The following is a 24,405-nucleotide window of genomic DNA, read 5'->3' as shown; positions in this document are numbered from 1 at the left end:
TTTCTAAATCATTCTATGAGGCTAGCATTACCCTAATACCAAAATAAAACAAAGACATAAGAAAACTACAGACCTGGGACTTCCCTGATGGCGCAGTGGTTAAGAATCCGCCTGCCAGTGCAGGGGACACAGATTCGAGCCCTGGTCCGGGAAGATCCCACATGCTGGGGAACAGCTAAGTCTGTGTGCCACAACTACTGAGCCTGCACTCTAGAGCTCATGAGCCACAACTACTGAGCCTGCGTGCCACAACTACCGAAGCCCTTATGCCTAAAGCCCATGCTCCGCAACAAGAGAAGCCACTGCAATGAGAATCCCGTGCACTGCAATGAAGAGTAGCCCCCATGTGCCACAACTAGAGAAAGCCCGTGCGCAGCAACGAAGACCAAATGCAGCCAAAAATAAATAAAATAAAATAAATACATTAAAAAAAAACTACAGAAAACTACAGACCTGTATCTCTCATGAACATAGATGCAAAAATCTTCAACAAAATATTAGTTAATTAAATCCAAAAAAGTATAAAAAGAATTATACACCATGATCAAATTGGGTTTATCCCAGGTATGCAAGATTAGTTCGGTATTCAAAAATCAATTAATGTAATCTATCACATCAGCAGACTAAAAAAGAAAAATCATGTGATCGTGTCAATAGATGCAGAAAAAGTATTTGACAAAATCCAACACCCATTCATGATAAAAATTCAGTAAACTAGGACTAGAGAGGAACTTTCTCAACTTATAAAGACTATCAGCAAGAAATCGACAGCTAATATCTTACTTAATGGTGAGAAACTTGAAGCTTTCTCACTAAGATCAGGTACAAGGCAAGGATGTCCCCTCTCACCAATCCTAGAAATCTTTGCTAATGCAGTTAGGCAAGAAAAGGAATTAAAATGCACACAGATAGGGAAGGAAGATATAAAACTGTCTTTTATCACAGATGATATAATCTTTGTCTATGTAGAAAATTCAAAAGAATTGAGAAGAAACTCCTGGAACTAATTAAGTGATTATAGCAAGCAGCATTTGTTAGATAATTCGTTAGAAATGTAAATACTTGGGCCCACCCAAACCTGCCGAATTTGAAACCCTGGGGGGTGAGACATGGCAATCTGTTTTAACAAACCCTCCAGGTGACTGTAATGAAAACTCAAGGTTGAGAATAGCTGGTGTAAGTCTTCTTCGTGGCTCTTTATATGTCAACACAGATGACTTCGTAATCCAACTTTGTAGGGTCAGTGCTTATGTTTATGTCTACAAAATTAAGCATCTTCAATCTTGTTTTAAGCAAAATCGTGAAGTAGGTAAAACTTCTCTTTGGCATCCTATCACCTCTTTTTTTGGCCCATTTTCCTGTCTTGCTTTCATCTATCAGGTCCCCTTTTACCTCTTCATTGGCTGAAACTCAAGGGACTTCTCTTTTAGGGTGGATTAGAGGGCCCTAAGGAATAAGATCTAGAGATACAATATCTCTAATTGTAAAATGTGGGACATTGGCAGACTCATTGGGGGAGGAATGTGAAGATGGCATTGACAGTGACCTTCCCAGGGTCCAAAAATTGCACCTGATGAGCAGATGCCCATTCTCCTGACCTTCAGTCAGAGGAAGAGGATCCCCTTCCCTTGGCTTTCTGGCTGTCAAGAAAGAGGTCTGATGCAGTTTCAGAAGATCTGGAAATGCCTTCAGCACAGGCACCCTGGCTGGATGCTTTTTGCATTTCCTCCAAATATTACCTGTACCCTTTCTCCCAGTTGCACCTGTTCATTTTGTCATCCACATGGTACTTTGTGGCCTGTAGCTTCCCAATGAAACAATGGAAAGCTTTGATGAATAGAGATCAATTGAGCTTCCCCAGTGAGTCAGTTCTCTCCCAAGGGGTTTAGATGGAAATAAGTCATATTAACTGGTATCTGCTTGTCCCGAGGCTTGCTTTAAAACTGATTACTGAAATTCATTCTCCTACTGTCTAGGACCACAGAACAAGATGGTCCACCAACCTATCTATCTAAGAACCCCAGTTGCCTAAGTGATAATTGCTAGAGTTCAAACAAAATGCACAGCCTTGCCTCTTACCCGAACTGCCCCTTTCCTCTCTGCACACACGTGCTCACAGGCAGATAGATGTGCATGTATACACACAAAGGTCACTGAGGCTCTCTGAGCCTGGCACATGTGTGATAAACAAACTCAGCAAAAACCCTCAATTATTTGTTGTTACTGAAAATCCCTACGTTTGGCTTTTTCTTTCACAATGTTTTGAACTGCCTGAGTGAGCCAAATTCTCCCTTTCAAGTTATCAGAACTCAGCAGGTTCAGTGAAATTGCTCCTAAATAGGATGCTGTCTGGTTGAGGGGACTCATGGAACTTTCCAGAAGTAAGAAGCAGGTAGGTCAGAGTGTGTCAGAGGTGGAATGAAAATCCTTTGAAACGTGGACTGATGAAGTTAAAAATGAATGTAGTTTAGGGTCTGCTAATCGTGGCCAGAGTTCCAGGAAGCTGAAAGAGGTGCACAGCTGAATCCTCAGAAAGATTTGTCTACATAAGCAAAGCGGTAGGGAGAGTTGAAGCAGATACCTAGGTATTCAACCATTCTGTGCTCCAACCTCCACCCCTGTTGTTGAGTAAAAGTCCATGTGGGGGAAGAGACTAATTAATGAAATTGGCCATCTTGGCTAATCAGACCTGCTGGAAAATTGTTCTGTTAGCAACAGGCTAAATGTTGTTTCTAGGGAAAGTAAAAAAGGCCAATGATAGTGTTCATCTTGGGATAACTACAAAATTATTGTTAATGCCACCTCTGAGCTGCAGTTTTAACTGTAGAAGTCAGGCCATCCCAAATTACTGTTCCCGCAGCAACTATAATTCAGCTGACTCCACAAGGCTTGTTGTAGACGAGGACCATACTTCTATATTATCGTTGTTGGGAGAGGTGCAGTTCTTTTATTTATATGCAAGCAGTGGAGAGTTTTATTTCATAATCTTCTTTTGGAAATGTGGTCATTAGAGACTGACAAAAGTCCTTCTGATCCACTGAAAATACACATTTTGATGTATGGATAAACATTCATGTAACTCAGAGCTTCACATTCATAAGGTCATTGTAGCCTCCAGGACAGTAAAATTTGAAAATCCACTATCTCCCTAAGGAATATTCAGAATTTGAGATTTTGAGCAATATAATCCCAGCAATCAGGCTACCAGGACGAAGAGGAGATGATGTACTCCAAAATGGAAAATATACCCTCATTTAAATATTCATAAGACTTAATCTGTTATGTTGATGGTGATGAATTTGTGATTTTAAATGTAAATGATCTAGAAATCTTGGTTTGCTTTCAAGCATTTTCTTGTCAGTAGGAAAAAAAAAACCCTTGGATGAAAAATAATGAGAAAAGTTGAGCACTCCCTTTCCCTGTCCCCCGTTCCATCAGGCCCTAGAAGATTAGGTGGAACACTCTTGCTTGAAATGGAAAATAAACCAATCTCTCATACGGTGGCAAAAAACTCAAGGAATCACCCACATGGTGGCTAGAAATAGTGTCAGAGAGGAACAGAGCATGCAAAGGAAGGACATGGGCTCGCCCTCAAAGAAAATAAAACAATGAACAGAAACAGATTCCTCACTATGGCTTAATCTTATTAGACTCTTAGACTATTAAGTAACTTAAAACTTATATATAAGAGTATAAACATATTTTTTAAATAGCATAAGGTGATAGAACAATAAGAATGAAATGCAAAGGGAAATTAAAGTCTAACAAATAAAAACCAAAAACAACATTAATACAGAAATGAAATATAAATTAGAAATGTTCAGGTATATGAGACCCTATTGAAAATCTGTTTACCAACAATAGAGAAAACTATTGATATAATCACAGTAAATAAAGATGACAGACAAGGAAATTAAAGGCAGAGAGAGGGAGAGAGAATCTAAATGATATGAAAACATTCAAATATTATACAATATGAGGATAATAATTTGGAGTCCCTGAGTAGAGAATCTAACAAATGGAACAAAAGATATTTTGAAAGATATAGTAATATAAGAAAATTTCCCATAAATGAAGAAAGGACCAAATCTATTCCAAGAAATATAACACAGAATGCTCAAAATGCAAACATAACTTAGTAAAGCCGTTAAAATCCAAGGATAAAGAAATAATTCTTCAGGTGTCAAAATAGAAGTCAATTTCCCACAAGGGAGAAGCAAAATCAAGGTGGCTTAGATTTCTGCATTGCCACATTGACTGCTATGCTGTCTGCACATGGTAAGAGAGAGAGACCCAGGGATGCTATATCGAGCCAAGATGTTGTTAAAATATACAGATGACAGGGAGACATGCTTGAGACTGAAGAACTTAAGCAACTTTGAGACCTTTTTGAAGAACATACTTGATAATGAGAGTCCAGCCAGTTAAAAAAATCAGAATAACTCAGAAATGGAGACGTCATGGTAAAACAACTGGTGAGAACCACTAGGTAGGTTTAAATGTAGAACTAATTCTCAAATAGCTATGGGAATTAATGTTACAGTAAAAATAATAACTAAAAAATATGAAAAATGGGGACCAGAGATAGAAAGAAGTAGGGAAGTCCTTATGTTCTCATCTTTCCCAATAAGGAGTCAATCAGTATTGTCTAAAATTATATCATGTATTAGTTTAAAGTATAAACACATAATTATTCCAATTTCTTAATATTTTATCTTTTTTTAACCTTAGAATCATCATTTAGGACATAATAATTATTACAGTGCAGAAACTTTTATTTGAAGCTTATCAATTCTTTCTTTCATTTTTAGTATTCAATTATAATTAAAATTTATACTTTTTATTTTAAAAAATGGCACCTAGGGTGTGGTCCCATTTTACCAAAGTCTCTCTGCATATAGATCTTAAATGGTGGCTGCCATGATGTTCATCTCACATTAATAATGATTATTTCTAGGTTGTGAGGCATTTTTTAAAAACTTTGATCTTTGTACCTTATGGCACTAAAAAATTATTCTAAATCATTATGCTTTGTCTTATGAGAACAAGTGTGTGAATTTTCCTAAAAACTAGAAAAAAATGCCAAAAATGACTGATTGTGTGATATGAATATTTGGAATTATTTTCTTCTTGGTACTCTTCTGTAACTTTTTAAATTTAAAAAATTAAAGAATTAATTAGTTAAGCATGGGTAGAAGGTAAGGATAAGGGAATTATGGTACCATGTGTTTAAAGACATCCCCATCTGCCCAAGTCCTCTCTGGGGTGGGGTTGAGTCCAGGTAGCACTGAAATCTCCTTCAGATCAGTCTTACTGAACAGTGGTAGAAATCACTAGCTCTCGGTGAGCATATCTTTTTTTTTTCCTTCTTTTTAAAATTTTATATTTTTTAAATTTTTATTGGAGTATATTTGATTTACAATGTTGTGTTAGTTTCAGGTGTACAGCAAAGTGAATCAGTTATATATATATCCCTGGTGAGCATATCTTTATGGGGATGACTTAAGGGACAATTTTCTTTCCACTAGAAGGTATGGAACAGATTGGGGCATGAAAGAGGACAGGAGAGACACCCTTTGGAAAACAATTGCACTTTGGGGCTCAAACTTTTTTTTAACAGCTTTGTTGAGATATAATTCACATATCATAACATTCACTCTTTTAAAGTATATGATTCAGAGATCTTTAGTATATTCACCAAGTTGTGAAACCATCACCACCGTCTAATTCCAGAACATTTTCATCACCCCCAAAAGAAGCTTCATACTCGTTAGCAGTCACTGCCCATTCCTTCCTCCCACCAGCTCCTGGCACTCACGAATCGACTTCCTGTCTCTGTAGATTGGCTTATTCTGGACATTTCATGTAAACAGAATCATACAAATGTGGTCTTTTGTGACTGGCCCCATTCACTCAGCATAATGTTTTTCAAGTTCCCCATGTTGTAGCATGGATCAGCACTTCATTTCTTTTGAATGCAGAATAATATCCCATTGTATTGATATATTTTGTTTCTCCATTCATCAGTTGATGGACATTCTGGTTCTTTCTACTTCCTGGCTATTATGAATAATGCTGCTGTGAGCACTTATTTACACGTTTTTGTGTGGACATGCGTTTTCATTTTTCTTGGGTCTATACCTAGAGATGGGACTGCTGGATCATGTGGTAATGCTCCATTTAGGACCTCAAACAATTAAACTTTCCTGTTCCTTTTTGTTCCCAGGCAGAAATGGTGCATGGTGCTTTCCAGGCCCAGCGAGCTTTCCTTCTGATGGCCTCTCAGTACCAACAACCCCAAGAGGTAAGAGTGTATCCTGAGAGCCAGGGCTGCCTAGGAAATGGGCAGTGTAAGATAGAAAACAAGGAAGCAACAGAACCAGTTACTGTGAGAGACATCCCAAAAATGAGATGTATAGCACTGCAAGTTCTGTCCCTAATCCAGATCATAGTATGAAACATTTCTTCTGTCTTTATAATCTTATTATGGCCAAATTCATACTGCAGCAATCAACATCACCAGTTTAAAAAGGTCAATTTATTCATGTCATCTGTATCCTATTCTTTTTACTAGTCTCACAACCATTTTATAATCAAGGAAGTATTTGCTACTAATTTTTAGTTCATACTTTGTGCTGCTTTGTTTTCAAAAACTGTTCACATCTATCCTCACCTGTAAATTCTATATGTGAATTTGGTTAGTTCCTATTTAACAAATAGCATTGTTAGGCTCAGTGTGTAATGAATGAAACTATTCATTAAGAAGTAGATCTACTACCAACATACCTTGTTAAATAAGAAAAAATAAGAATTGTTGTTTTGACTAAATGTTCTGCATCTGAAGTTTGGTAACAACCATATAAATATAAAAGATAATTGAAATATAACACAATAGCTTAAATTTAATAGCTCACTTTAAATTCTGAAACAAACTCCTAAAGTTGAAAAAGTTGGGCTGAGAATCCTAGGAAGCTAGGGTTTGACTTTCCGAGGGTGAAGCTCGGCTTCATAAAGAACCAAGACCTGGGACCTTACCCTCCCTGGAGCAGTAGGTCCCAGGCCCTCCTGTGCAATGGAATCACCTGGAAACATTTTTCTAAATACCAGTGCCTAGATCTCGCTCCAAGAGGTTCTGGTTTAATTGGTCTGAGGAGTGGTCTTGGCCTTAAGAGGTTTATGGGTTCCACAGGTGATTCTAACTTGCAGCCAGGGACTTCCCTGGTGGTCCAATGGCTAGGACTCTGCACTTCCATTGCAGGGGGCGTGGGTTCCATCCCTGGTCAGGGAACTAAGATCCCACATGCCGTGCAGTGCGGCCAAAAAAACCAAAACCAGATAACTTGCAGCCAGAGCTGCCAACCCCCACCCTGGATGGATGTATCATGTCCCTCGTGGGAAATGAGGAGTTAGCACACAGTGCAGGCAGGCAGCTTTGTAGGGATGGAGATATTCTGTGTTCCGTCGTGGATGCAGTCTCCTCCTTGGCTTTCGCAATCCCTGACTTTTTTCTCTTTGCAAAAGAGAGCAGTGAAACTAGGAAATCACAATGTGATACAGCCTTAGCCTACCTTTTCTGTGATTGAAGTGAGAGGAGAGGTGGCTTCATTGCATCATTGAGTCTCAGATGGAGGAAAGAACCATTGCTTTCCCGGCTGGTGCTCCACGCAATCCCTTTTCTAAGCACAGAACAAGAGGCCTCTCCATTGGCCATGCACATAAAAGTCACTCATTAAATATTGGGTGATAAAATGAGTGACTGAACAAATGAATGAATATACTGGGACTGTGGCATCCCCAAATAAGCCATAGTCAGGGATAATGTGTGACTTAGCATGTGGCTCTGCATATTCTTGGATGTAACATCTGGAGTTGCCCCTTCTTACTCTACTGCATTCTTGATGAAAGGGAGAGGATTGGATGTTTCAGGGGACTCATATCCAGGAAAGGCATTCATTGGAAATGTTCCCTATAGCACTTATCACAGCACTCCAAGAGTAATAAGCCCCAGAAGATCAGTAGGCAAAATAGAAAGCAATTTTTTGATGCCCACCTCCCTTTCTGTGCCCTCCCTCTTAACCCAGAGCACTGTCCTAGTTGCTTCCACTCAATAGAAAAGCAGTCCACCAGGCCTAGACATTCCCAGTGTGCATTCTAGAAGATACATCATAAAGATGATCATAAAACAGATTGTGTCTTCCCATAGGAACAGTGTTATAATTGTCCATGCCTTCCTCTCTTCTTTCAGGAGAATACTAACCCCTGTAATTTCAACTCTCATTGATATATGATAGTGGTCCCCAAACTTTAGCGTGTATGAGACTTGCCTGCAGGTTGTTAAGACACAGACTGCTGGGCCCCAGTCACAGAGTCTCTGATTCAGTAGGTCCTGGTTGAGGCCCAAGAATTTACATTTCTGAAAAGTTCCCGTGTGACGGTGACGCTGCTGGGCCAGGGACTGCACCCTAAGAGCCTGTGGTGTGTGGACGGCTCTCAAAGTTAGCCTCTAACCACCTCTAGGTGACTACTTCTCAAACTCTGATCTTCATCTGAATCACCTGGAGATCTTGTTAAAGTGCAGCATCTGGGTCAGTACATCTAGGATGGGGCCCAAGAGTCTACAGTTTTAACAAGCTCTGGGTGATGCTAATGCTACTGGTCTGTTGCTACGTTTTGAGCAGCGAGACAGGCATCCCCACCTGAAAGCCCCACCAGCACAAAATCCCTTCATAGTCAAATAGCAAACTCATGTACTTTTCTCCTAGCACATCTATATCAAAGCAGGCTGTGTTACGCTACATTAACAAACATTTCCAAAATTTTAGTGACTTATAAGAGCAGAGGTTTATCTCTTGTTCACCCTACATTCCTATGTATGTATGAAAGTAAGGTGAGTTAACTTTCTAGAGGATGTTATTAAACAATTACTCATATAATTCTTTTCTTAGAGTTATAATAGGGCTCTGAGAGAAAATGGTAGAAAATGAATCTTTAAAAGGAATATCAGGCATTGGGAAGGGAAGATATTTTAGGGTAGGTGAACTTCCCAAGGGGTACCCCCCACCATGCTAATGAAGGTGACCACTTACGCTGCGGAAGCATAAGGCAAGGCCAAACCAACATTAGTCACCTGTGGTCTGAGGGTTGTGTGTGTTAGATGCCCAGACTGGGGCTGAGCACCTGGCCAGCTGGAAGCTGGCAACCTCCTAGAACATCTTGGAATCCACAGTGAGGCAAGCATGCAATTAATCAGTCAACAAATATTTATCAAGTGCTTATTATGGGCTAGGTCCCCTGGGAGATGGGGCAGGGCTTGGGAAAACACATAGAGAGTATTAGATGGGAAGAGACCTTAGAAAGCATCTCTTGCAGCAATCTTAATTTAAAGATGAATCAGAAGATGTTCAGAGAGAGGGTAACTGGTTTGCTCACTATAGTGGTCCCAAAGCTGGTAAATTGCCCCCCAGAACTCTCAGCCAGCATGCTTCACCACTACACAGCTGTCTCCAGTGCTCTTCACTGTTGCTTTAAGCCAGAGTGTCAGCCTTCAAAGAGATTAAATTTTGTAGAGGGTCACCATCAAAATGTAAAAGTATTTTATATTTACCAATTGTAAGCAAACAGCCAATCAAGCAGGGTAAACCATTAGTACTACCGAAATTCAGGGAAGTAGGGATCTTGCAGACAAGGGCGATCAGGAAGGGCATCATGGAGGAGATAAAATGACAGTCCAAGAGCAGTAATGCAGTGCTTCTGATGTAATTACGCTAATATTAATAAAGTGGTGAATTTACTTAGCACAAACTCAAAAAAATATTTTCCTGGATTAATATGTTTGGGAAAATCCCATACTCTGTTCACTGAAGTAGCATGTAAAATATTATTTAAACCTACATTTTCCCAGACTTATTTGACCATGGAGGCTTTTTGTAGAGAGACATCTGTTCATGTCCTGTGGGAGGCTGGTGTACATTTCTTTTAAGTTGTTCTAAATGCTTGATGGTCATTGCTTTTGGTAAATTCTAACTATTAGCAGGGATTCTAAGACCAACTCCAAGAGTCCCACGGCCTAACGTACATACATGCCTAGTATAATCCTCTCCCCTTGAGTGTAGGAATGAGCTGTGAATTTATGGGATATGGATCCTTTGATTAGGTTTATGATCAGGGTGATGGGATAGTCACTCCAGTGGTTATGTAATGTCACATAAGACTGTCATTGTGGCTGTAGAGAGAGTCTCCTGCCAGCCTGGAACACATGAGCTACCCCGTTGTAAGAGGGCAGCGTCTAGAAGCCGAGAGGGACCCTCTGCCGACAGCCAGCAGTGAAACAGAGACTTCAGTCCCATGCGTGTAAGAAATCAAATTCTGCCAATGACTGTGTGCACTTTGAAGGGGACCCAAAGCTCCAGATAGAAATGTAGCCTTGCCGACTCCTTGATTTCAGCCCTGTGAGACCCTGAGCAGAGAATATAGCTTCACCTTGCCCAGAAGCTGTGAGATGCTAAATGTATATTGTTTTAAGCCACTAAGTTTGTGGTAATTCTTTATGCACCAATAGAAAACTCATCCAGATTGCCTTGATTCCCTCCTCCTTGCCAGACTCTAAAACAGTTAATTGGCTTTTTAAATAAGGTTGTGAGCCACAGACCAAAATGTGAAGCCGCCCTACCATTTGCTTCTTCTTCCCTGTCCCCCACCCCCATTCCTCCATCTTCACTCCTCCGTTTATCCTGGAAGAAGTAAGATAAGAGATTCGCCTACAGCCCTGATTGACAATGATGACAGTCCAATTTCAAACTTCCTTTCTCATTTTGGACTAAGAAACACGTTTCTTATATTCTCTATTATGAAGGGTTTCAAATTTTTCAAGCTTGACCTGTAGGAAAAAATGTATTTTATTTCATCACCCAGTTTCTCAAAACAACAGTTATCCTTATCATGTACAGTTCATTATGATATATTTCATCTAGTTCATTCTACTTCTCTGTTCTTTTCTTCTTTTTTTAAAGACAGTTCATGACCCACTGAATTGATTTCATGATGTACTAATGGGTCATCACATCTTGCACTTTGAAAGCACCCCTCTCGTATTATAGACATATTACAACGCTCATGATATAGATCAACTTATAAAACATATGCAGAACATGCTTTTCTTCTCTCCCCTTGTTGTAATTTATAAAAATGATCTTTGGGCAAAAGATTGTTCTAGTCCTTACAGTATCGTTATTAAGAATTTTAGTGATAATTTAAAAAGCCTATCTTTTCCCAGTTGATAGAAGGAGTCTCACATGGAAAATGGCCAAGAAATCCCTCTTCTATACGTGCAGAATTTTTCAAGGGACCCGGGCACGCTCAACTCTTCATTTACTTTTATACCAGTTGGATCTAGGGAAAATAGGATATTTCTAATTCACAAGCATGAAAAGTGAAGTTCAGTGACACATTAATGACCTGGCCATGGGATCTAGACCGGGGCCCATTACTTTACTCGCCATCCAAAGTTCTTTTCACACTACACATAAAAAGAACTGCACGGCACAGTCATTTATAGGAGTTACATGGCCAAGTAAAACTGTAGAAAGTGTTTACTTAATTGGGAGAGGGAAAATGATTTCTCTTGGCATTGAGACATCTCATATCACCAGAGAGAGATGTGAAAGATAATCTTTAATCATCTCTACCATGAGTGGCCCCCAAATTTTAGCCTGAGCTGAAAATGTAACTTCTACTGGACCAGTGCTTCTGAAGTCCTGGATGGGTATCACCCCCAAGGAGGGCTATCGCCAGGGGTTTGGGGAGGTCTTCCACCTGGGCCCCACCACCTCTAGCCCTGTTTAATTTCGGACAGCTAGGAAGCACCGGTGTGGTGGAGAACTACATCTGTTGTGCCGTAAGTCAGAAGGCATTGCCTTCCCTCCTACCCACACTTTCCATGTTTTCTCCAACATGCCTTACGCTGCTAAGACCGGACAATGAAATTGTGTGTGTGTGTGTGTGTGCATGGAATTAATGTGTACCGGTTTCTGACTAAAGGGAAGTTTAGTTTCCAACTAAAGGGAAGTTGGAAAGTTTCCAGCTAAAGTGAAGATAATTTATGGTCATTGACTGGTCTGTGGATTTTATTCTATTAAAAAGACTGGAAGTCTGAGTTTTTTATTCCTCCAGAAGTGAGAGAAAGAGTTTCTACTACCCCTCCCTCTCCTTTTTCTGTCTTTATTTGGGCTTGCATTTTAGAAGGAAATAGTGCCTTCTGGTGCATGGAGCAAGAATCTAAAACATTTTTTGTCCTTTCATTGTTTAAACAGTCTGAGAAATTAGAAGGGAAAGGAAGATGAGAGACTCCTTCTGTCCATTCCTCCATCTAGTGATATGCGTGCCCCAGCACGGTGCGCTGTTCAGAGCACTCAGTAAGGATTTTCTAAGGCATGGGGCAGTCATCCAATTTGTTGATCATTTATTGATCTTAAACTAAGCAAGAAAGCCTAGTAGCGTTAACCTTAGGACTTGAGCTAATTACGTAGGTACACTGGTAGATCCAGATTACTCATGGGTTTATGCCCATATGTTTGAGATTTTCATGAAACGTATTAATTTGTGGGGGTGGTTAAGAGGAGAGACTCTGGACTTGGGCCTACCTGGATCTGAGTCCCAGATCTTCTGCTCATTAGCTCTGCTGATCCAAATGCGAGAAAAACAAATTCATCGGTGTCTCCTACATTTGAGAATCTTTTCTCTTTTTCCAGGTGACTAGTGACTGATCTGGTCAAGTCCACAAGACATTCCCACTGAGCCATTCTAACCTAACCAACGTGTCAAGTTACTCACTTAGGAGAAGGCAGTTGAACTCTCTTTGCCCGTGTTTCCTTATTTCCTTCCTTCCTTCCTTCCTTCAGCATGCAGGATCTTAGTTCCCCAACCAGGGGTTGAACCCATGCCCCCTGCAGTGGAAGCACGGAGCCTTAACCACTGGACTGCCAGGGAAGTCCCTCCTTATTTTTAAATAGGGATAATAGTTTCTATCCCACAGAGTTATTGTGAGGGTTGAATGAGAAAAAGCATGCAAGGGTCAGGTGACTGAGTAGGAGAATTCAGTATTAGTCAGGGCAGTCCAACTGCTTTAGGAGAAAGTCCCTAATTCTCAATGACTGAACATCGTAGACATTTTTTTTCTTGCTCACCTAAGGTCTTCTCTGGTGTTTTTGGTTGACAGTCTTCCATATGGTCATTCAGGGAACCAGGCTTCCTCTATCTTTCAGCCCCTACCTGGCTCTAAGTCCTCAGCCATTGAATTGGGAAAGAGAACACAGGATCATTCCTGGGAAGGTTTTATGGGTCAGACCTGGAACTGGCATGGGTCACCTCTACTTTCATTCAGTCTCTTGGACATTCCTAGCTGCAAGGGGGGAGGTGGCAAATTTAATCAACCTGTATGCTGGGAAGGAGGAATTCACAGATTTGTTGAGCATGTCACCAATCTGCCAGAGTGGGTAACTTGGCTTGACTAAAATGAAGTCTTTCTCAGTGGAAATACCTTTCTTAACACTCAAGTGGGTTTTCCAGGCTAATCCCCAAGTTCCCATCCAGAGAAAGACAAGAACACTTTCAAATCTAGCTGTTGAATTTATTTTCTATTGTTCTTGGGTATATATAGAGAGATAGAGATATAGATGCATGTATAGAGATATCTCAAAGTTTCTTTTAATTAGAATGAGTTCATCCTTTTTTGCCTCTGTAATGTTTTACCGTAAGGTGTAAAATTATTGTCCCATATTTTAAAATGCCAGGCAAAGTAGTCATGTGACTTTGATCTGAGAGCATGCCTTGGGTAAGTTAGGTTGTGCTAGTGGCAGGTCTGGAAATTGTAAAGGAAAAGCAAACGAATGAACAAAGCCAAACTCCTAAGTGTTCCTTAAGTCCGTGCCCAGAAAATGTCACAGCGTAGCTCAGTCAGGATTGCTGAATCTTCCTGAAAGATTTGGCCATGATTAGTGCTGCCAAGTTCTCTTGTTAGGGGACATATGACAGGTAACGTAATGCAATAAAATAACTCTGGCCCTAATGTAAAATGAAACACCTACTTTAAAAGATTGCCTTAAAGCTTTCTGTCTTCATACAAAGGTATCAAGAAAATATTCTGTTGAGTAACTGCTATTAATTATATGTGCTGAGCCAGTATTTTTAATGGATTTTAAAATATGTAATTCTACATTTATCTGGAAAACAGGAAAATAAAACTGCAAGAAAAATAAAAATTAACAGGTTTTCACCTTTTATGTCATGCTCAGTTATGTTTTCATTTAACAGTGGTATTTTCTAGTGGGCAGAATTTCAAAAAGGAGTAGCACTTTAGAATCTAACCAGTGACTCACTTTATGGCCTTTTCCAAATTAACTCTATATTTTCACTTCATAAATATGCATAAGATTTGACTCATTAATATTGCTAAATGGGTGGTTCTCTTCACTACCAACTCCAAAGCGCTCAAAGGCAAAATACGCTTTTAATTTCTAGAGAAGAGATAGGCTTAAACCCAACTGAAACATCTGCTCAAATACAATCTGTAAAGAGCAGGTAAAAACTGGTTACATACAGATAGCTACAGGATTGAAGTTTTTGTAACCAGCAGCTTCCTGAGTAGCATTTCATGTTATAGTTGGAGAAGTGAGGCAAAAAGAAGCCTTTGCTTTTCATATGAGCCTTTCCAGGGCCAGAACATTACCTTGGTAATTACACGCTGACTCCTTGTGAAGGCTGGTGTAGATGCTGGTTAATGAAGAATAAAGCACCGGGAAGGAAGGAGAGGAAGAGGTTTGTGTGATATCATCAGGGTCTGCTTGAGTTGACAGCCTGAAGCTACCCAGTCAGGGCTGAATCCCAACAGGAAAGCTAATCATTAGTTTATCAGAATGCAGAGAGGAGGATAATCAGAAAAGAGGGTAATTCTGTCATTCTTCTGCCAGACTGTTTGCTTTAGCAACATAAAGCTGTGAATGAGCCTGTGAGCTGTGACCATGGGTTAGTAGCTTTATAGGTATTTAGAAAGCCAGGACTATGGAGGCAGAAGGGATTTGCTAAGATCCTGTCCTGTTGGACATCACTCATGGTGACTTTTTTTTTTTAATCTGATAAGGCACATTAGCTCATTTCTCTTTGTGTAAGACATGAATTAGATAATGAATGGCTTCCCAAAGGAAGTGAGGTGGTTATCACACACAGGGGATTTGGGGGATTATCTGAGGGGGTAAAGGTTAATAAAGAAGGATAATATCCTTTGTTTTATCAACTATTTCATACTAAGTTTGTTACACTACCAGACTGCCTTGATGGCAAATTCTACATAAAGGTTAGAACTACGTATATGTCTAGGGAATTTTTCATACTCCATTTAGTCAAGTGTTGGGATCACTTTGTATTTTTAATAAAATGATTTTCAACTATTTCTCATTCTCCACTGTGAAGCTTCATATTTGCTTGCTAGACACCATAAATCTGATATTTCAAAATTGGTAGGGTTACACGTTTTTCTCTTGTGGCCTGATTCAAAAATTAATTTTAAAAGTGGTCATTGACGTCGTTCAACAAACCTTTTTAAAAGCCATACATATTTTGGCCTTCGTCATTTCAGTAGCCTTAATTAATGTGAGTCCTCTTTGCAAGACATAGCTTCTATGATCTGTACAAAGCTGTATATGCGAAAACAGCAGACAGAGAGAAGGTAATTCCAGCTGACATTCCAGTCTGGATCGGCTGTCATAAATTACTTAGCAGAGGGCATGGTCCGTTACTTTTTATGGTCATGTTCTATATTTGTATGTGCTGTGGGTCGGATCACATGACAAAAGCATCATTTGATATTAGTGTTTATGTGCAGCAACTAGTGAGGGCTGGATTTAAGCTTCACTGTGCAGCACTTTTAATTTGTGTACTTAGCTCTTAATTGAAAATGCAGACACTCCCCTAAGTACTAAAATTACAAATAATCCAGAATAAATTTTACATAATTGTTTTTAGGAGAAGACGAGCTACTGCATATCCTAACTAACTGAAATGCACTATGCCTTCCAGAGATTTTAAAACGTAAATTTTGAACATGAACAAGTCAACATCGCCAGAATAATAAAGACCCATACTCACCACTTAATATCATCCAGCCCCTACCCTAAGTTGAACAAGAGAGTGTCTTACTACTGATGGCAATTTCTTTTAATGAAGATACATTTCCCAAACTAATTGAGAGAAGAAAACACATACGTGCCCTTTTCCCCCTCTGCCTTCCACATTGCTTTTCCCACTGCAGCTGAAAATTTAGTTTTCTAGCAGCAAACACCTAGAGAATGGACGATTACTTCTTTTCATAAACTAAACAGGAAAAAAGAATGTCAGGTTTTGGTGGATTAACTGCTGTGAGCATTAGTGTTTCTGTATCTGGAATCGCTTATTAGATAAATTTCCCTGTTAAGTAGTGACTTCAGATCTTTGTTAAACCCTGTTCACCTTACATACTCCAGCCTTCTTTAATTTCCTCAACTCTATTAATTTATTTCTCAGGGCTTTTTTTTTTTTTTTTTTAACCAAACGTTTATTGGATCCCTCCTATATAGCAGTCACAGCATTTGGCATTTCTACATCTGTCGTTACCTCATTTGTACGAGAACATACTTGGAAAAATAGGGTCTGGGTGATGTGATTTGTCATGATTCATATATTCCTGCACTTATCTTCGTTGTTACTGCCCTCACGCTACCACCACGACCACCATTCGAACTTTCCCACCCACTCTTCTCTCTTTATAGCTTTGAACGTCCTCAGCACCTTTATGGTAGTTTCTGTCAAAACAAAAGTAACTTGTATATGTGTTATTTTAGAAACATTCCACTGTTATTTTTTGTGCATGTTTTCCATCCCCTCAACAAGATTCTAAGAGCTTCAAGGAGCTTTATAGTTGATGTGTCTTTGCTTTTCATTGTGGTCTTAACTATATTTTATTTGATGTCAAGTTTGATAAAAAGACAAGCTCTGGCTCCTGACACTTTTGGTTGGTTTGAGGAATAAAAGCTGGGTTGATAGATTCCAGTGACACAGGAAGGGAACAGAGGAACAGAGTGAAATGACATTTTTATTTAGTGATACTGTTATCTTTTACCAAAAAAAAAAAGGAACTTGAACTTGATATTTGGAGGTATGTTTGATATAGATTGAGATATCAGTTGAGGTTATAACTGCTACAGTGTAAGTCACGGATCAGCCACATAGAATTAGCCTTGAAAATGTATCCCTTACAGGGGTATTTGGAAAAGGGAAGGTTAGAGGCCGAACAAGTGGTGTGGGGTTAGTAAGGCATTTCATCTCAAGGGGGCCGTTTCTCTTACGCACAGTTTCACAAAATGAGTGCCTCTGAGGCTACCGCAGAACGTTTCATTTTTGAATGTGTGGAGCGAATGTGGAGCGAATGACAAGAAATGATCACAGCCAGATTTGGGTGACAGATGTAGCTCAAGCATTCAATGATGTTAGAATATAGGTTCTGGGAAGAGTGTGCTGACTAAATTCACATGGGCTGTGGAGATCCAGCTGGCCTGATATTTAAATGCTGTTGAAAAATGTTCCAATTAGATGGTTTCTTCCCTATATGGAGTTTTCATGTAAATTGTGAAGAATGGTACTTTCTTGAGGTGGTGAAATTGTCTTGAGTGTCCAACGTCAGCCCTCTGAAGCTGGTAATTTCACAGTTTTAGAACCACAGCGACTGCCGTGCAGAAGAACTTAGGCTTTCTTCCTCCTTCCGCCTTTGTCCACCTGGGTTCTCTATATAGGATAATGGGCAGCACATCACCCAGATCAGCTTTCAATGATTCAAACAACAGGAGTACCATCATTTTCTTTGGCTGGACATCCTGTGGTTGAATGTATTCAGGATTCCTCCTGGAAAGTCATAAATTGGATTCTGTTTTCCCACAGGAATAGGGATATAATTTGAAACTTCATGTTTTACCAACCCGACAGCAAATGAAGCACAGACAGGGCAAACTACACATCATAAAAACCAAAATACAACTAAAACATTATAATAATTTAAAACGGGGAAATGTGGCTTCAAGTCCTGTAAAGTGGTTATAAATATGCTGTTCACTTTAATTATGAGTCCCTAATGAATTTTAACTGCTTATGCCACACATAAAAAAATCTATATTATAACTTACCAATCTGAAACTGACGATGGCTCTAGTAAATATTCATCAATAGTAATTTTACTTGACTTTTTTAGAATTTGAAGGATCTTCTTGTGGAGCTGTACTGGATGATCCATTATCTTTGAAATATTTTTTGTGGGAAAATGAGAACACTTGCCTCTTTTCCTCTTTTGACAGGATTTCTCTGGTCTATACAGAGACATTCAGAATCATTCTGTAATTCTCTAATACTGTACCTGAGGTTGAATCATCCTTTTCAAAAATAGCAACCAAAGAATCACAGCATTCAGAGATCTTGTCAAGGAGTGTGTTTGGGATGGGACTTTCGGTTCTGACCGTCCCAGTCAACTTTTCTTTGTTGCCATTTGAAGGTATATTTGGTAAGGATTGAGGTATCCCTCTTTGCTGAGTCAGAGAAGAGCAATGGGAGGAAAGAGGGCAAAGAAGGATAATCTTATCCCCTTTTTTATCAGTTACAAGGGAGGGAGGAGGTTTTAAGCCAGGCATGTGGCTGTGCACCTGGGAGCTTTCTAGCACATGACCTCTCTAAACCACTCTGCTCTTGTTTTCTTCTTCGAGTCTTTGTCCATCATTTGTAGCCCCCAAGGCCCCGGAAGTGTTAGAAAGTAGGTGTTAATTAGTAAGAAGGCAGCAATAAAGGAGTGAAGCTGTGAAATACAGGGCTGCCCGTGCTGTTACAACAAGTCATCAAACCACTTTCATTTCCTTTGACTTGTTATTAATATCTTTATTTCGAGTCAGGTTACCCTAAACTTTGTTGTTTTCCCTGTATCGATTGACTCCTTAGGCTCTTCAGTTGTCCCTGGCACTGCATTGATTTGATTGTTGACTTAGGTTGTGAGTAATCCCTTCAATTACTGCCAGTCAGTACCAGGGAGGGATTAATGTCATATAATGTGATTATTCAGTACTTCTGAGCGATGAACACCCAGCCCTGTGTCCAGTGCCCATAGTAGGTGCTCAATAAGAGACTGAATTAACCATCTAAAACTGACAGAGCCCCAGACATTCAGGATGGTTAAGTCCTTCTCCCCAGATCACTTATTAAATGAATATCTGAGAACCTTCTCTTGCCTTTGTGTTTGTGGAAACAAACAGTACATGGAAAGTCAACCCCAATCACTTTTTACAGTGAGAGAATCTCAGGGAGTCTGGAAGAGCAGACCGTTCTCTCCATACTTACGGGATAAATGTTCTCTGGCAGAAAGGAGATTCATACTCATCAAGAACATAGGAAGACCTTAGCATAACTATCTCCTGGCCTATGGGTTGGTTATAAAAACATATTATTATTCCCACATAGATAAGGAATAAAGCACAGAAAGATTACTCATTTGGTTTCCCTCAATAAGAGCAAAAGAGATTGAAAGCCAAGGTTTTCCAATCTGATTATGAATCTGTCACCTCAATCCCTCTTTCATTTGGCTTTTTGGTTCCTTTTTATTTTCTTAAAATGCTAATTAAATTGTGTTCTTCCTACCTGAACATCAAGATAACTGGCTTATAAGGTCTCCCAATTTGTGAGTGTCACCACGGATTTCACCACTGAGCTTTTTATTGCTCTGAAGTGTTTTGTGTAGTTTTAATCTTGTTTGGTTTTTTCTGTGTGGAACGCTTATTTTACTAATAATGATGGGTCTTCAAGATGGATTTAGCTCATTTAAAAAGAGTACTTTTGCTGAAATTTCTATGACCTGCTCATTTTCTTGACTCTTCAAAGAGGATGAACATTGTTCCATTTTGTCCCTGGTTTTTGTTTTGTTTTGTTTTGTTTTTAAAAAAAATGAGTTTAAGAAATACTAAAGGAAATAACATAAGGAACATTATGCTCGAATGACATATTATTTCACACCCTCCTCAGTTCTGTGTCAAAGTATTTTTTCTGTTTTTCACATAGAACATAATTAAATATTCACATTTTTTCATATCAACAAAATCCATATATTTGTAATTTTAATAGACATACTGTATTCCATAATTATGTATGACATGATTTGCTTTGGCATTCATCTATTTTTGAGTTACTTTTAGTTAATCATAAATTCTTATGACCCATATCTTAATTTTTTATTCTCCAAAAAATTTTAAGGTGTACATGTAAAACATTATTTGTCTTAATAAAGCAGAATGAGTAGAGAGTTGCATCAAACAATAATCAGTCTTTATAAAGAAAAAACCACCCTCCAATGTCCTCTGCTAAGCTTAGGGAGAAATCCTGACGAGCTGGGGTGGAAGGATAGTTTCAAGAGGTGAAATTCTAGAAGAAATTTAAGGTACAGGGGTTGGGCCATGGCTTGCCTCTTTTATTGATATTATTTATAAGAAAAAAAGTTTTTACCTGTATGATATTGCTTAAATAGAATTCAGTTAATACTGTTTTTCTAATATTTGTGAATATTGTATTATATGTGTATGTTTATTAAACGTGACTGTCTCCCTTATGTGATAGATTTTGGTACAAGACCTGTTTTTATTGAAAAGAAAATATTTTCAACTCTGCCATTTAGGTTGTCTCATATACCTGTTAGTTTCTCCTTAACTACTGCAATTTCCATTTTTGTCTCTATTCTTTTTTCAGCTTTATTTCTGTGCTTTGTTCAGGCATGTCTTGAACAGTGTTTGTTATGCAATTGCTAGTTTTATTTCTTCTTGAAATTTCCTCACTTTTCTCATATGTATTTTTTTATGTTGCTTGGGACATAACCATTTACTATTTTAGTTAGATTGTGTCTATTGCAATCCGATAGTGATCCCTCACTGCATTTTATTCAGCATCCTTTTTTCAATCTGATAGCATTATAAGTATCCTTGTTTGTTTGACCTCCTAATTTCTTTGGAAACTTATCTAATCAATCATTCCTTTCTTTCTCTCCCTGCTGACTCTTTCTGTTTAATCTGCAAACCAAATCAAGTTTCTCTCTCCTTTAAAAAAAAACAAACAAGAATGGCTTCCTTGACCACCTACACCATCTCTTTCCTCCCCTTTACTGCCAAACATCTTAAGAAGACTCTGTCCTCTCTCTCTGTCACTTCCCTGTCACTGTTCAGTCTCCTGTCATCTGTCTTCTCTCCTTATCATTTTACCAGAAAAGACTTTCCCATTGCCATGGTATCTTCCTAATTGACCTCATTCCATTCAACCTCCTTGAAGAATTTTTATCAATGACCGTCACTCTCCTCAAAGTTTTTCCTTCCCTTGGGAATGAACTTTATTCTTTCTAAGTTCTCTGTTTCATTTAATTTCTTTGTCTGACTTCTCTTTCTTCCTCTACCGTTTAAATGTATATATTCCTTCAAGATTTCACTCTTTATCAGCCGAAGAGGACTTTCTCAAACATAGTCTCTCCCTGGTCCATTTCATCAATGTCCATGGTGGTATCGATCACCCCTATGCTAATGGTGCCAGCTGTGCTTCTCCAGACTCCAGGCTTTACTCCTTAGCCCTGGGTCTGGATTAACCCTGAGTGAGCCTCAAATGGACTTTATTTGGAGACACACAGACACCTCACCCAAACTCTGTTCTCCTTCCTGGTTCTTTCTCTCAATTGTTGGAACCCCAAACCACCCCGTCACCTGAGCTAGAAACTCTTAAGTCCTTCTGACTTCTCCTTGTCCTTCACCCCTCATGTCTAACCAATCTCTGAGTCCTGACAGCAGCCTGACCACAAGAATATATGGGGAAAAAAAAAAAAAAAGAATATATGGGATCTAAAACCTTTGCTCCATTCCCAGGGCCCTAATGCAGAAAAAAAGAAAGGGTGAGAGAGAAGAAAGGAAGAAGGAAGGAAGAAAGGAAAAAAGAAAGGAGGAGAGGAGAATGAAGGAAGGGATAAAAGAAGGTGGGAAAAAGAAGGAAGGAGAGAGACAGAAAGAAGAGAAGAGAGAAAGGGAGAAGATAGACAAAGATCACCTGCTTTTTAAATTTTTTAAGTAAAGGTATTACAAGTGTGCTTTTTTAAAAAACTGAAATAAAGAAAAGACATAAGAAGAAGAAAAAATCCCACCACTCACTGACAAACACTATAGGTTTAGCCTCTTATAACTGGTCTCTCTGCCCCAAAGCTCTCTCTTCTCTGATCTGTTCCCCATTCCCTCATCATAGGTACTGTTACAAAGCAAAGTGAACGAACAGAAAACAAAATTAGTCTGGAATCCTGCCATTATTTCCCATGGCCTGTGCAATCAATTCTATAGACTCCATAGGATGACATTCAAGGCCCTTTGCAATGTATTGTTTCTGCATCTGAATCCTTTCCCCAGAACTCCTCCCTGACAACAAATCCAATATCCCCGTCACACTGGAGAAGCAAAGTTCTGGGAACATGTATGCTTTCATGCCTGTGCATGAGCAAAGGAATGATAAGCCTGAAATGTCCATCCTTCTCTTCCTACTCCATACTTTTGTCATTCTAATAGATATATCATATTCCATAGTTTGATTAGCTATGCTTAGAAACACCAAGAGCTGCTTTCTTCAAGAGCTCAAGGTCTAATGAGGGCCAAAGATAAATCTAAATGGGGTACATGGTAATAAATGCTGAGCTGATGGGGGCTCCTAGGTAGCAGTCTTGAACACTGCCTGCAGGTTGGGGAAGTGGGAGACAGAGTCACAGAGAAGGGACCCCTTGAACCAAGTCTGGCAAGATAAGTAGGAGTCAAGTGTGTGAAATTTCATCTAACAAATGGAAAAGCCCAGGTATCTCTGCTCTTGTATGTAAGTGGGTTAAATCTTGGACAGTTCTCTCCTATCCTATCTATCAAAATGATGTGGTGCTAAATTTATTTTTTTTAAACAACAGATTATTGAATTTTATTTTTTAATTCAGTCAGTTACTTTTTGTTTTAATAATAAGCAAGTTTAGGCTGTATACACTTACTCTTTGATTCGTTATTTGTCCTTAAGCCCAAGTAAACTTATCATTATTGTAGTCATTTACTGATTTCTCTTTTCATTTCTGTGTTTTCTATGGTGGATTTTACACTCTTTATTTCTTTTCGAACTAGGCCAAAAGATAACCTTAAGTGTCCTATTTCTTAACATTTTAACATTAATGTATTTCAGAAAAAAATTTAATTGCTTCTATTTATTTCTATTATTAACTAAATAAACTTCGATTCCCTTTCAGGAAACAAAAGCAGTCTTTTGTTCCCCTTCTACTATTCATTCTGTGTAGTTATTATCTGAGATCCTTTTGAGGTTCTGTTAATACCCAATAGTTATAAGAATTTATTTGCTAATTTACCAACTGTTTTCATTATTAATGAAAGGATTATTAATTAATCCTTGCTTAATATTCTAATTCATTTGTTTCTCAAAGAGGTCTTTAAAACTCCTACAGTGACATAATGGGTGTGAGATTTTGTGACCCACTGTTTGTATTTTTAATTGGCCAATTGTTTTAAGTCCTCTAAGCCTTTTTAAAATTTTTTAAAATAAATTTATTTATTATTATTATTTTTGGCTGCATTGGGTCTTTGGTGCACGCAGCCTTTCTCTAGCTGCGGTGAGCAGGGGCTGCTCTTCATTGCGGTGTGCGGGCTTCTCATTGCAGTGGCTTCTCTTGCTGCGGAGCACAGGCGCTAGGTGCATGGGCTTCAGTAGTTGTGATGCGGGCTCAGTAGTTGTGGCTCGCGGGCTCTAGAGTGCAGGCTCAGTAGTTGTGGGACATGGGCTTAGTTGCTCCACCACATGTGGGATCTTCCCAGACCGGGGCTCGAACCCATGTCCCCTGCATTGGCAAGCAGATTCTTAACTACTGCACCACCAGGGAACTTCCAAGTCCTCTAAGTCTTAAAACATTCTCCTCTGCCTTCAAAGAGTAAGGTGACCCTGGTCAAGTACTTTCTCTTGGCTTTGTTGTAGTTTCTCCACCCAGCCCACTACTCCTCCAAAGTCTGATAATAATTGCATTATTCTCGTTACATCATTAAATTCCAACTTCCCTTATTTGTGATAGCTTTAGATCTTTGCCTTTGTCTCTTTTTTTTAAGTGGTAGAAAAGAATGTGAAGGGAAATTCAGACATTGGAAGTCATCCACCAGTGAGTAGATTTATCTGGATTCTCATGATGTCTGTGCCAAAGTTCTATTTCCATTCAGTAAATTTTCTGCTCTCTCTGTTCCTAACTTTGTGCTCGTCACAGTCCTTTCCTGACTCCTTTGGATTCCTACTCTTCAAAGCCTGAGATTC

The 24,405-nt window shown here is 39.1% G+C and overlaps 1 protein-coding gene across 3 annotated transcripts in view; it reads left to right on the top strand.

Moving 5' to 3' along the window:
• CAP2 (cyclase associated actin cytoskeleton regulatory protein 2) overlaps positions 1-24,405 on the top strand; it is a 136,417-nt gene that overhangs the window by 50,031 nt on the left and 61,981 nt on the right. For all 3 annotated transcript variants that reach the window (XM_059075224.2, XM_067006728.1, XM_059075222.2), the window contains exon 4: positions 6,227-6,304. In XM_059075224.2, the coding sequence (XP_058931207.1) occupies positions 6,227-6,304 (78 nt within the window). The remainder of the gene's footprint in view (positions 1-6,226; positions 6,305-24,405) is intronic.

This window comes from Kogia breviceps, chromosome 10 (assembly GCF_026419965.1).
Source record: "Kogia breviceps isolate mKogBre1 chromosome 10, mKogBre1 haplotype 1, whole genome shotgun sequence".
Classification (NCBI taxonomy): domain Eukaryota; kingdom Metazoa; phylum Chordata; class Mammalia; order Artiodactyla; family Physeteridae; genus Kogia; species Kogia breviceps.
The sequence above is the reverse complement of the archived record's forward strand: the minus strand, read 5'-3'. Positions and strand labels throughout refer to the sequence as shown.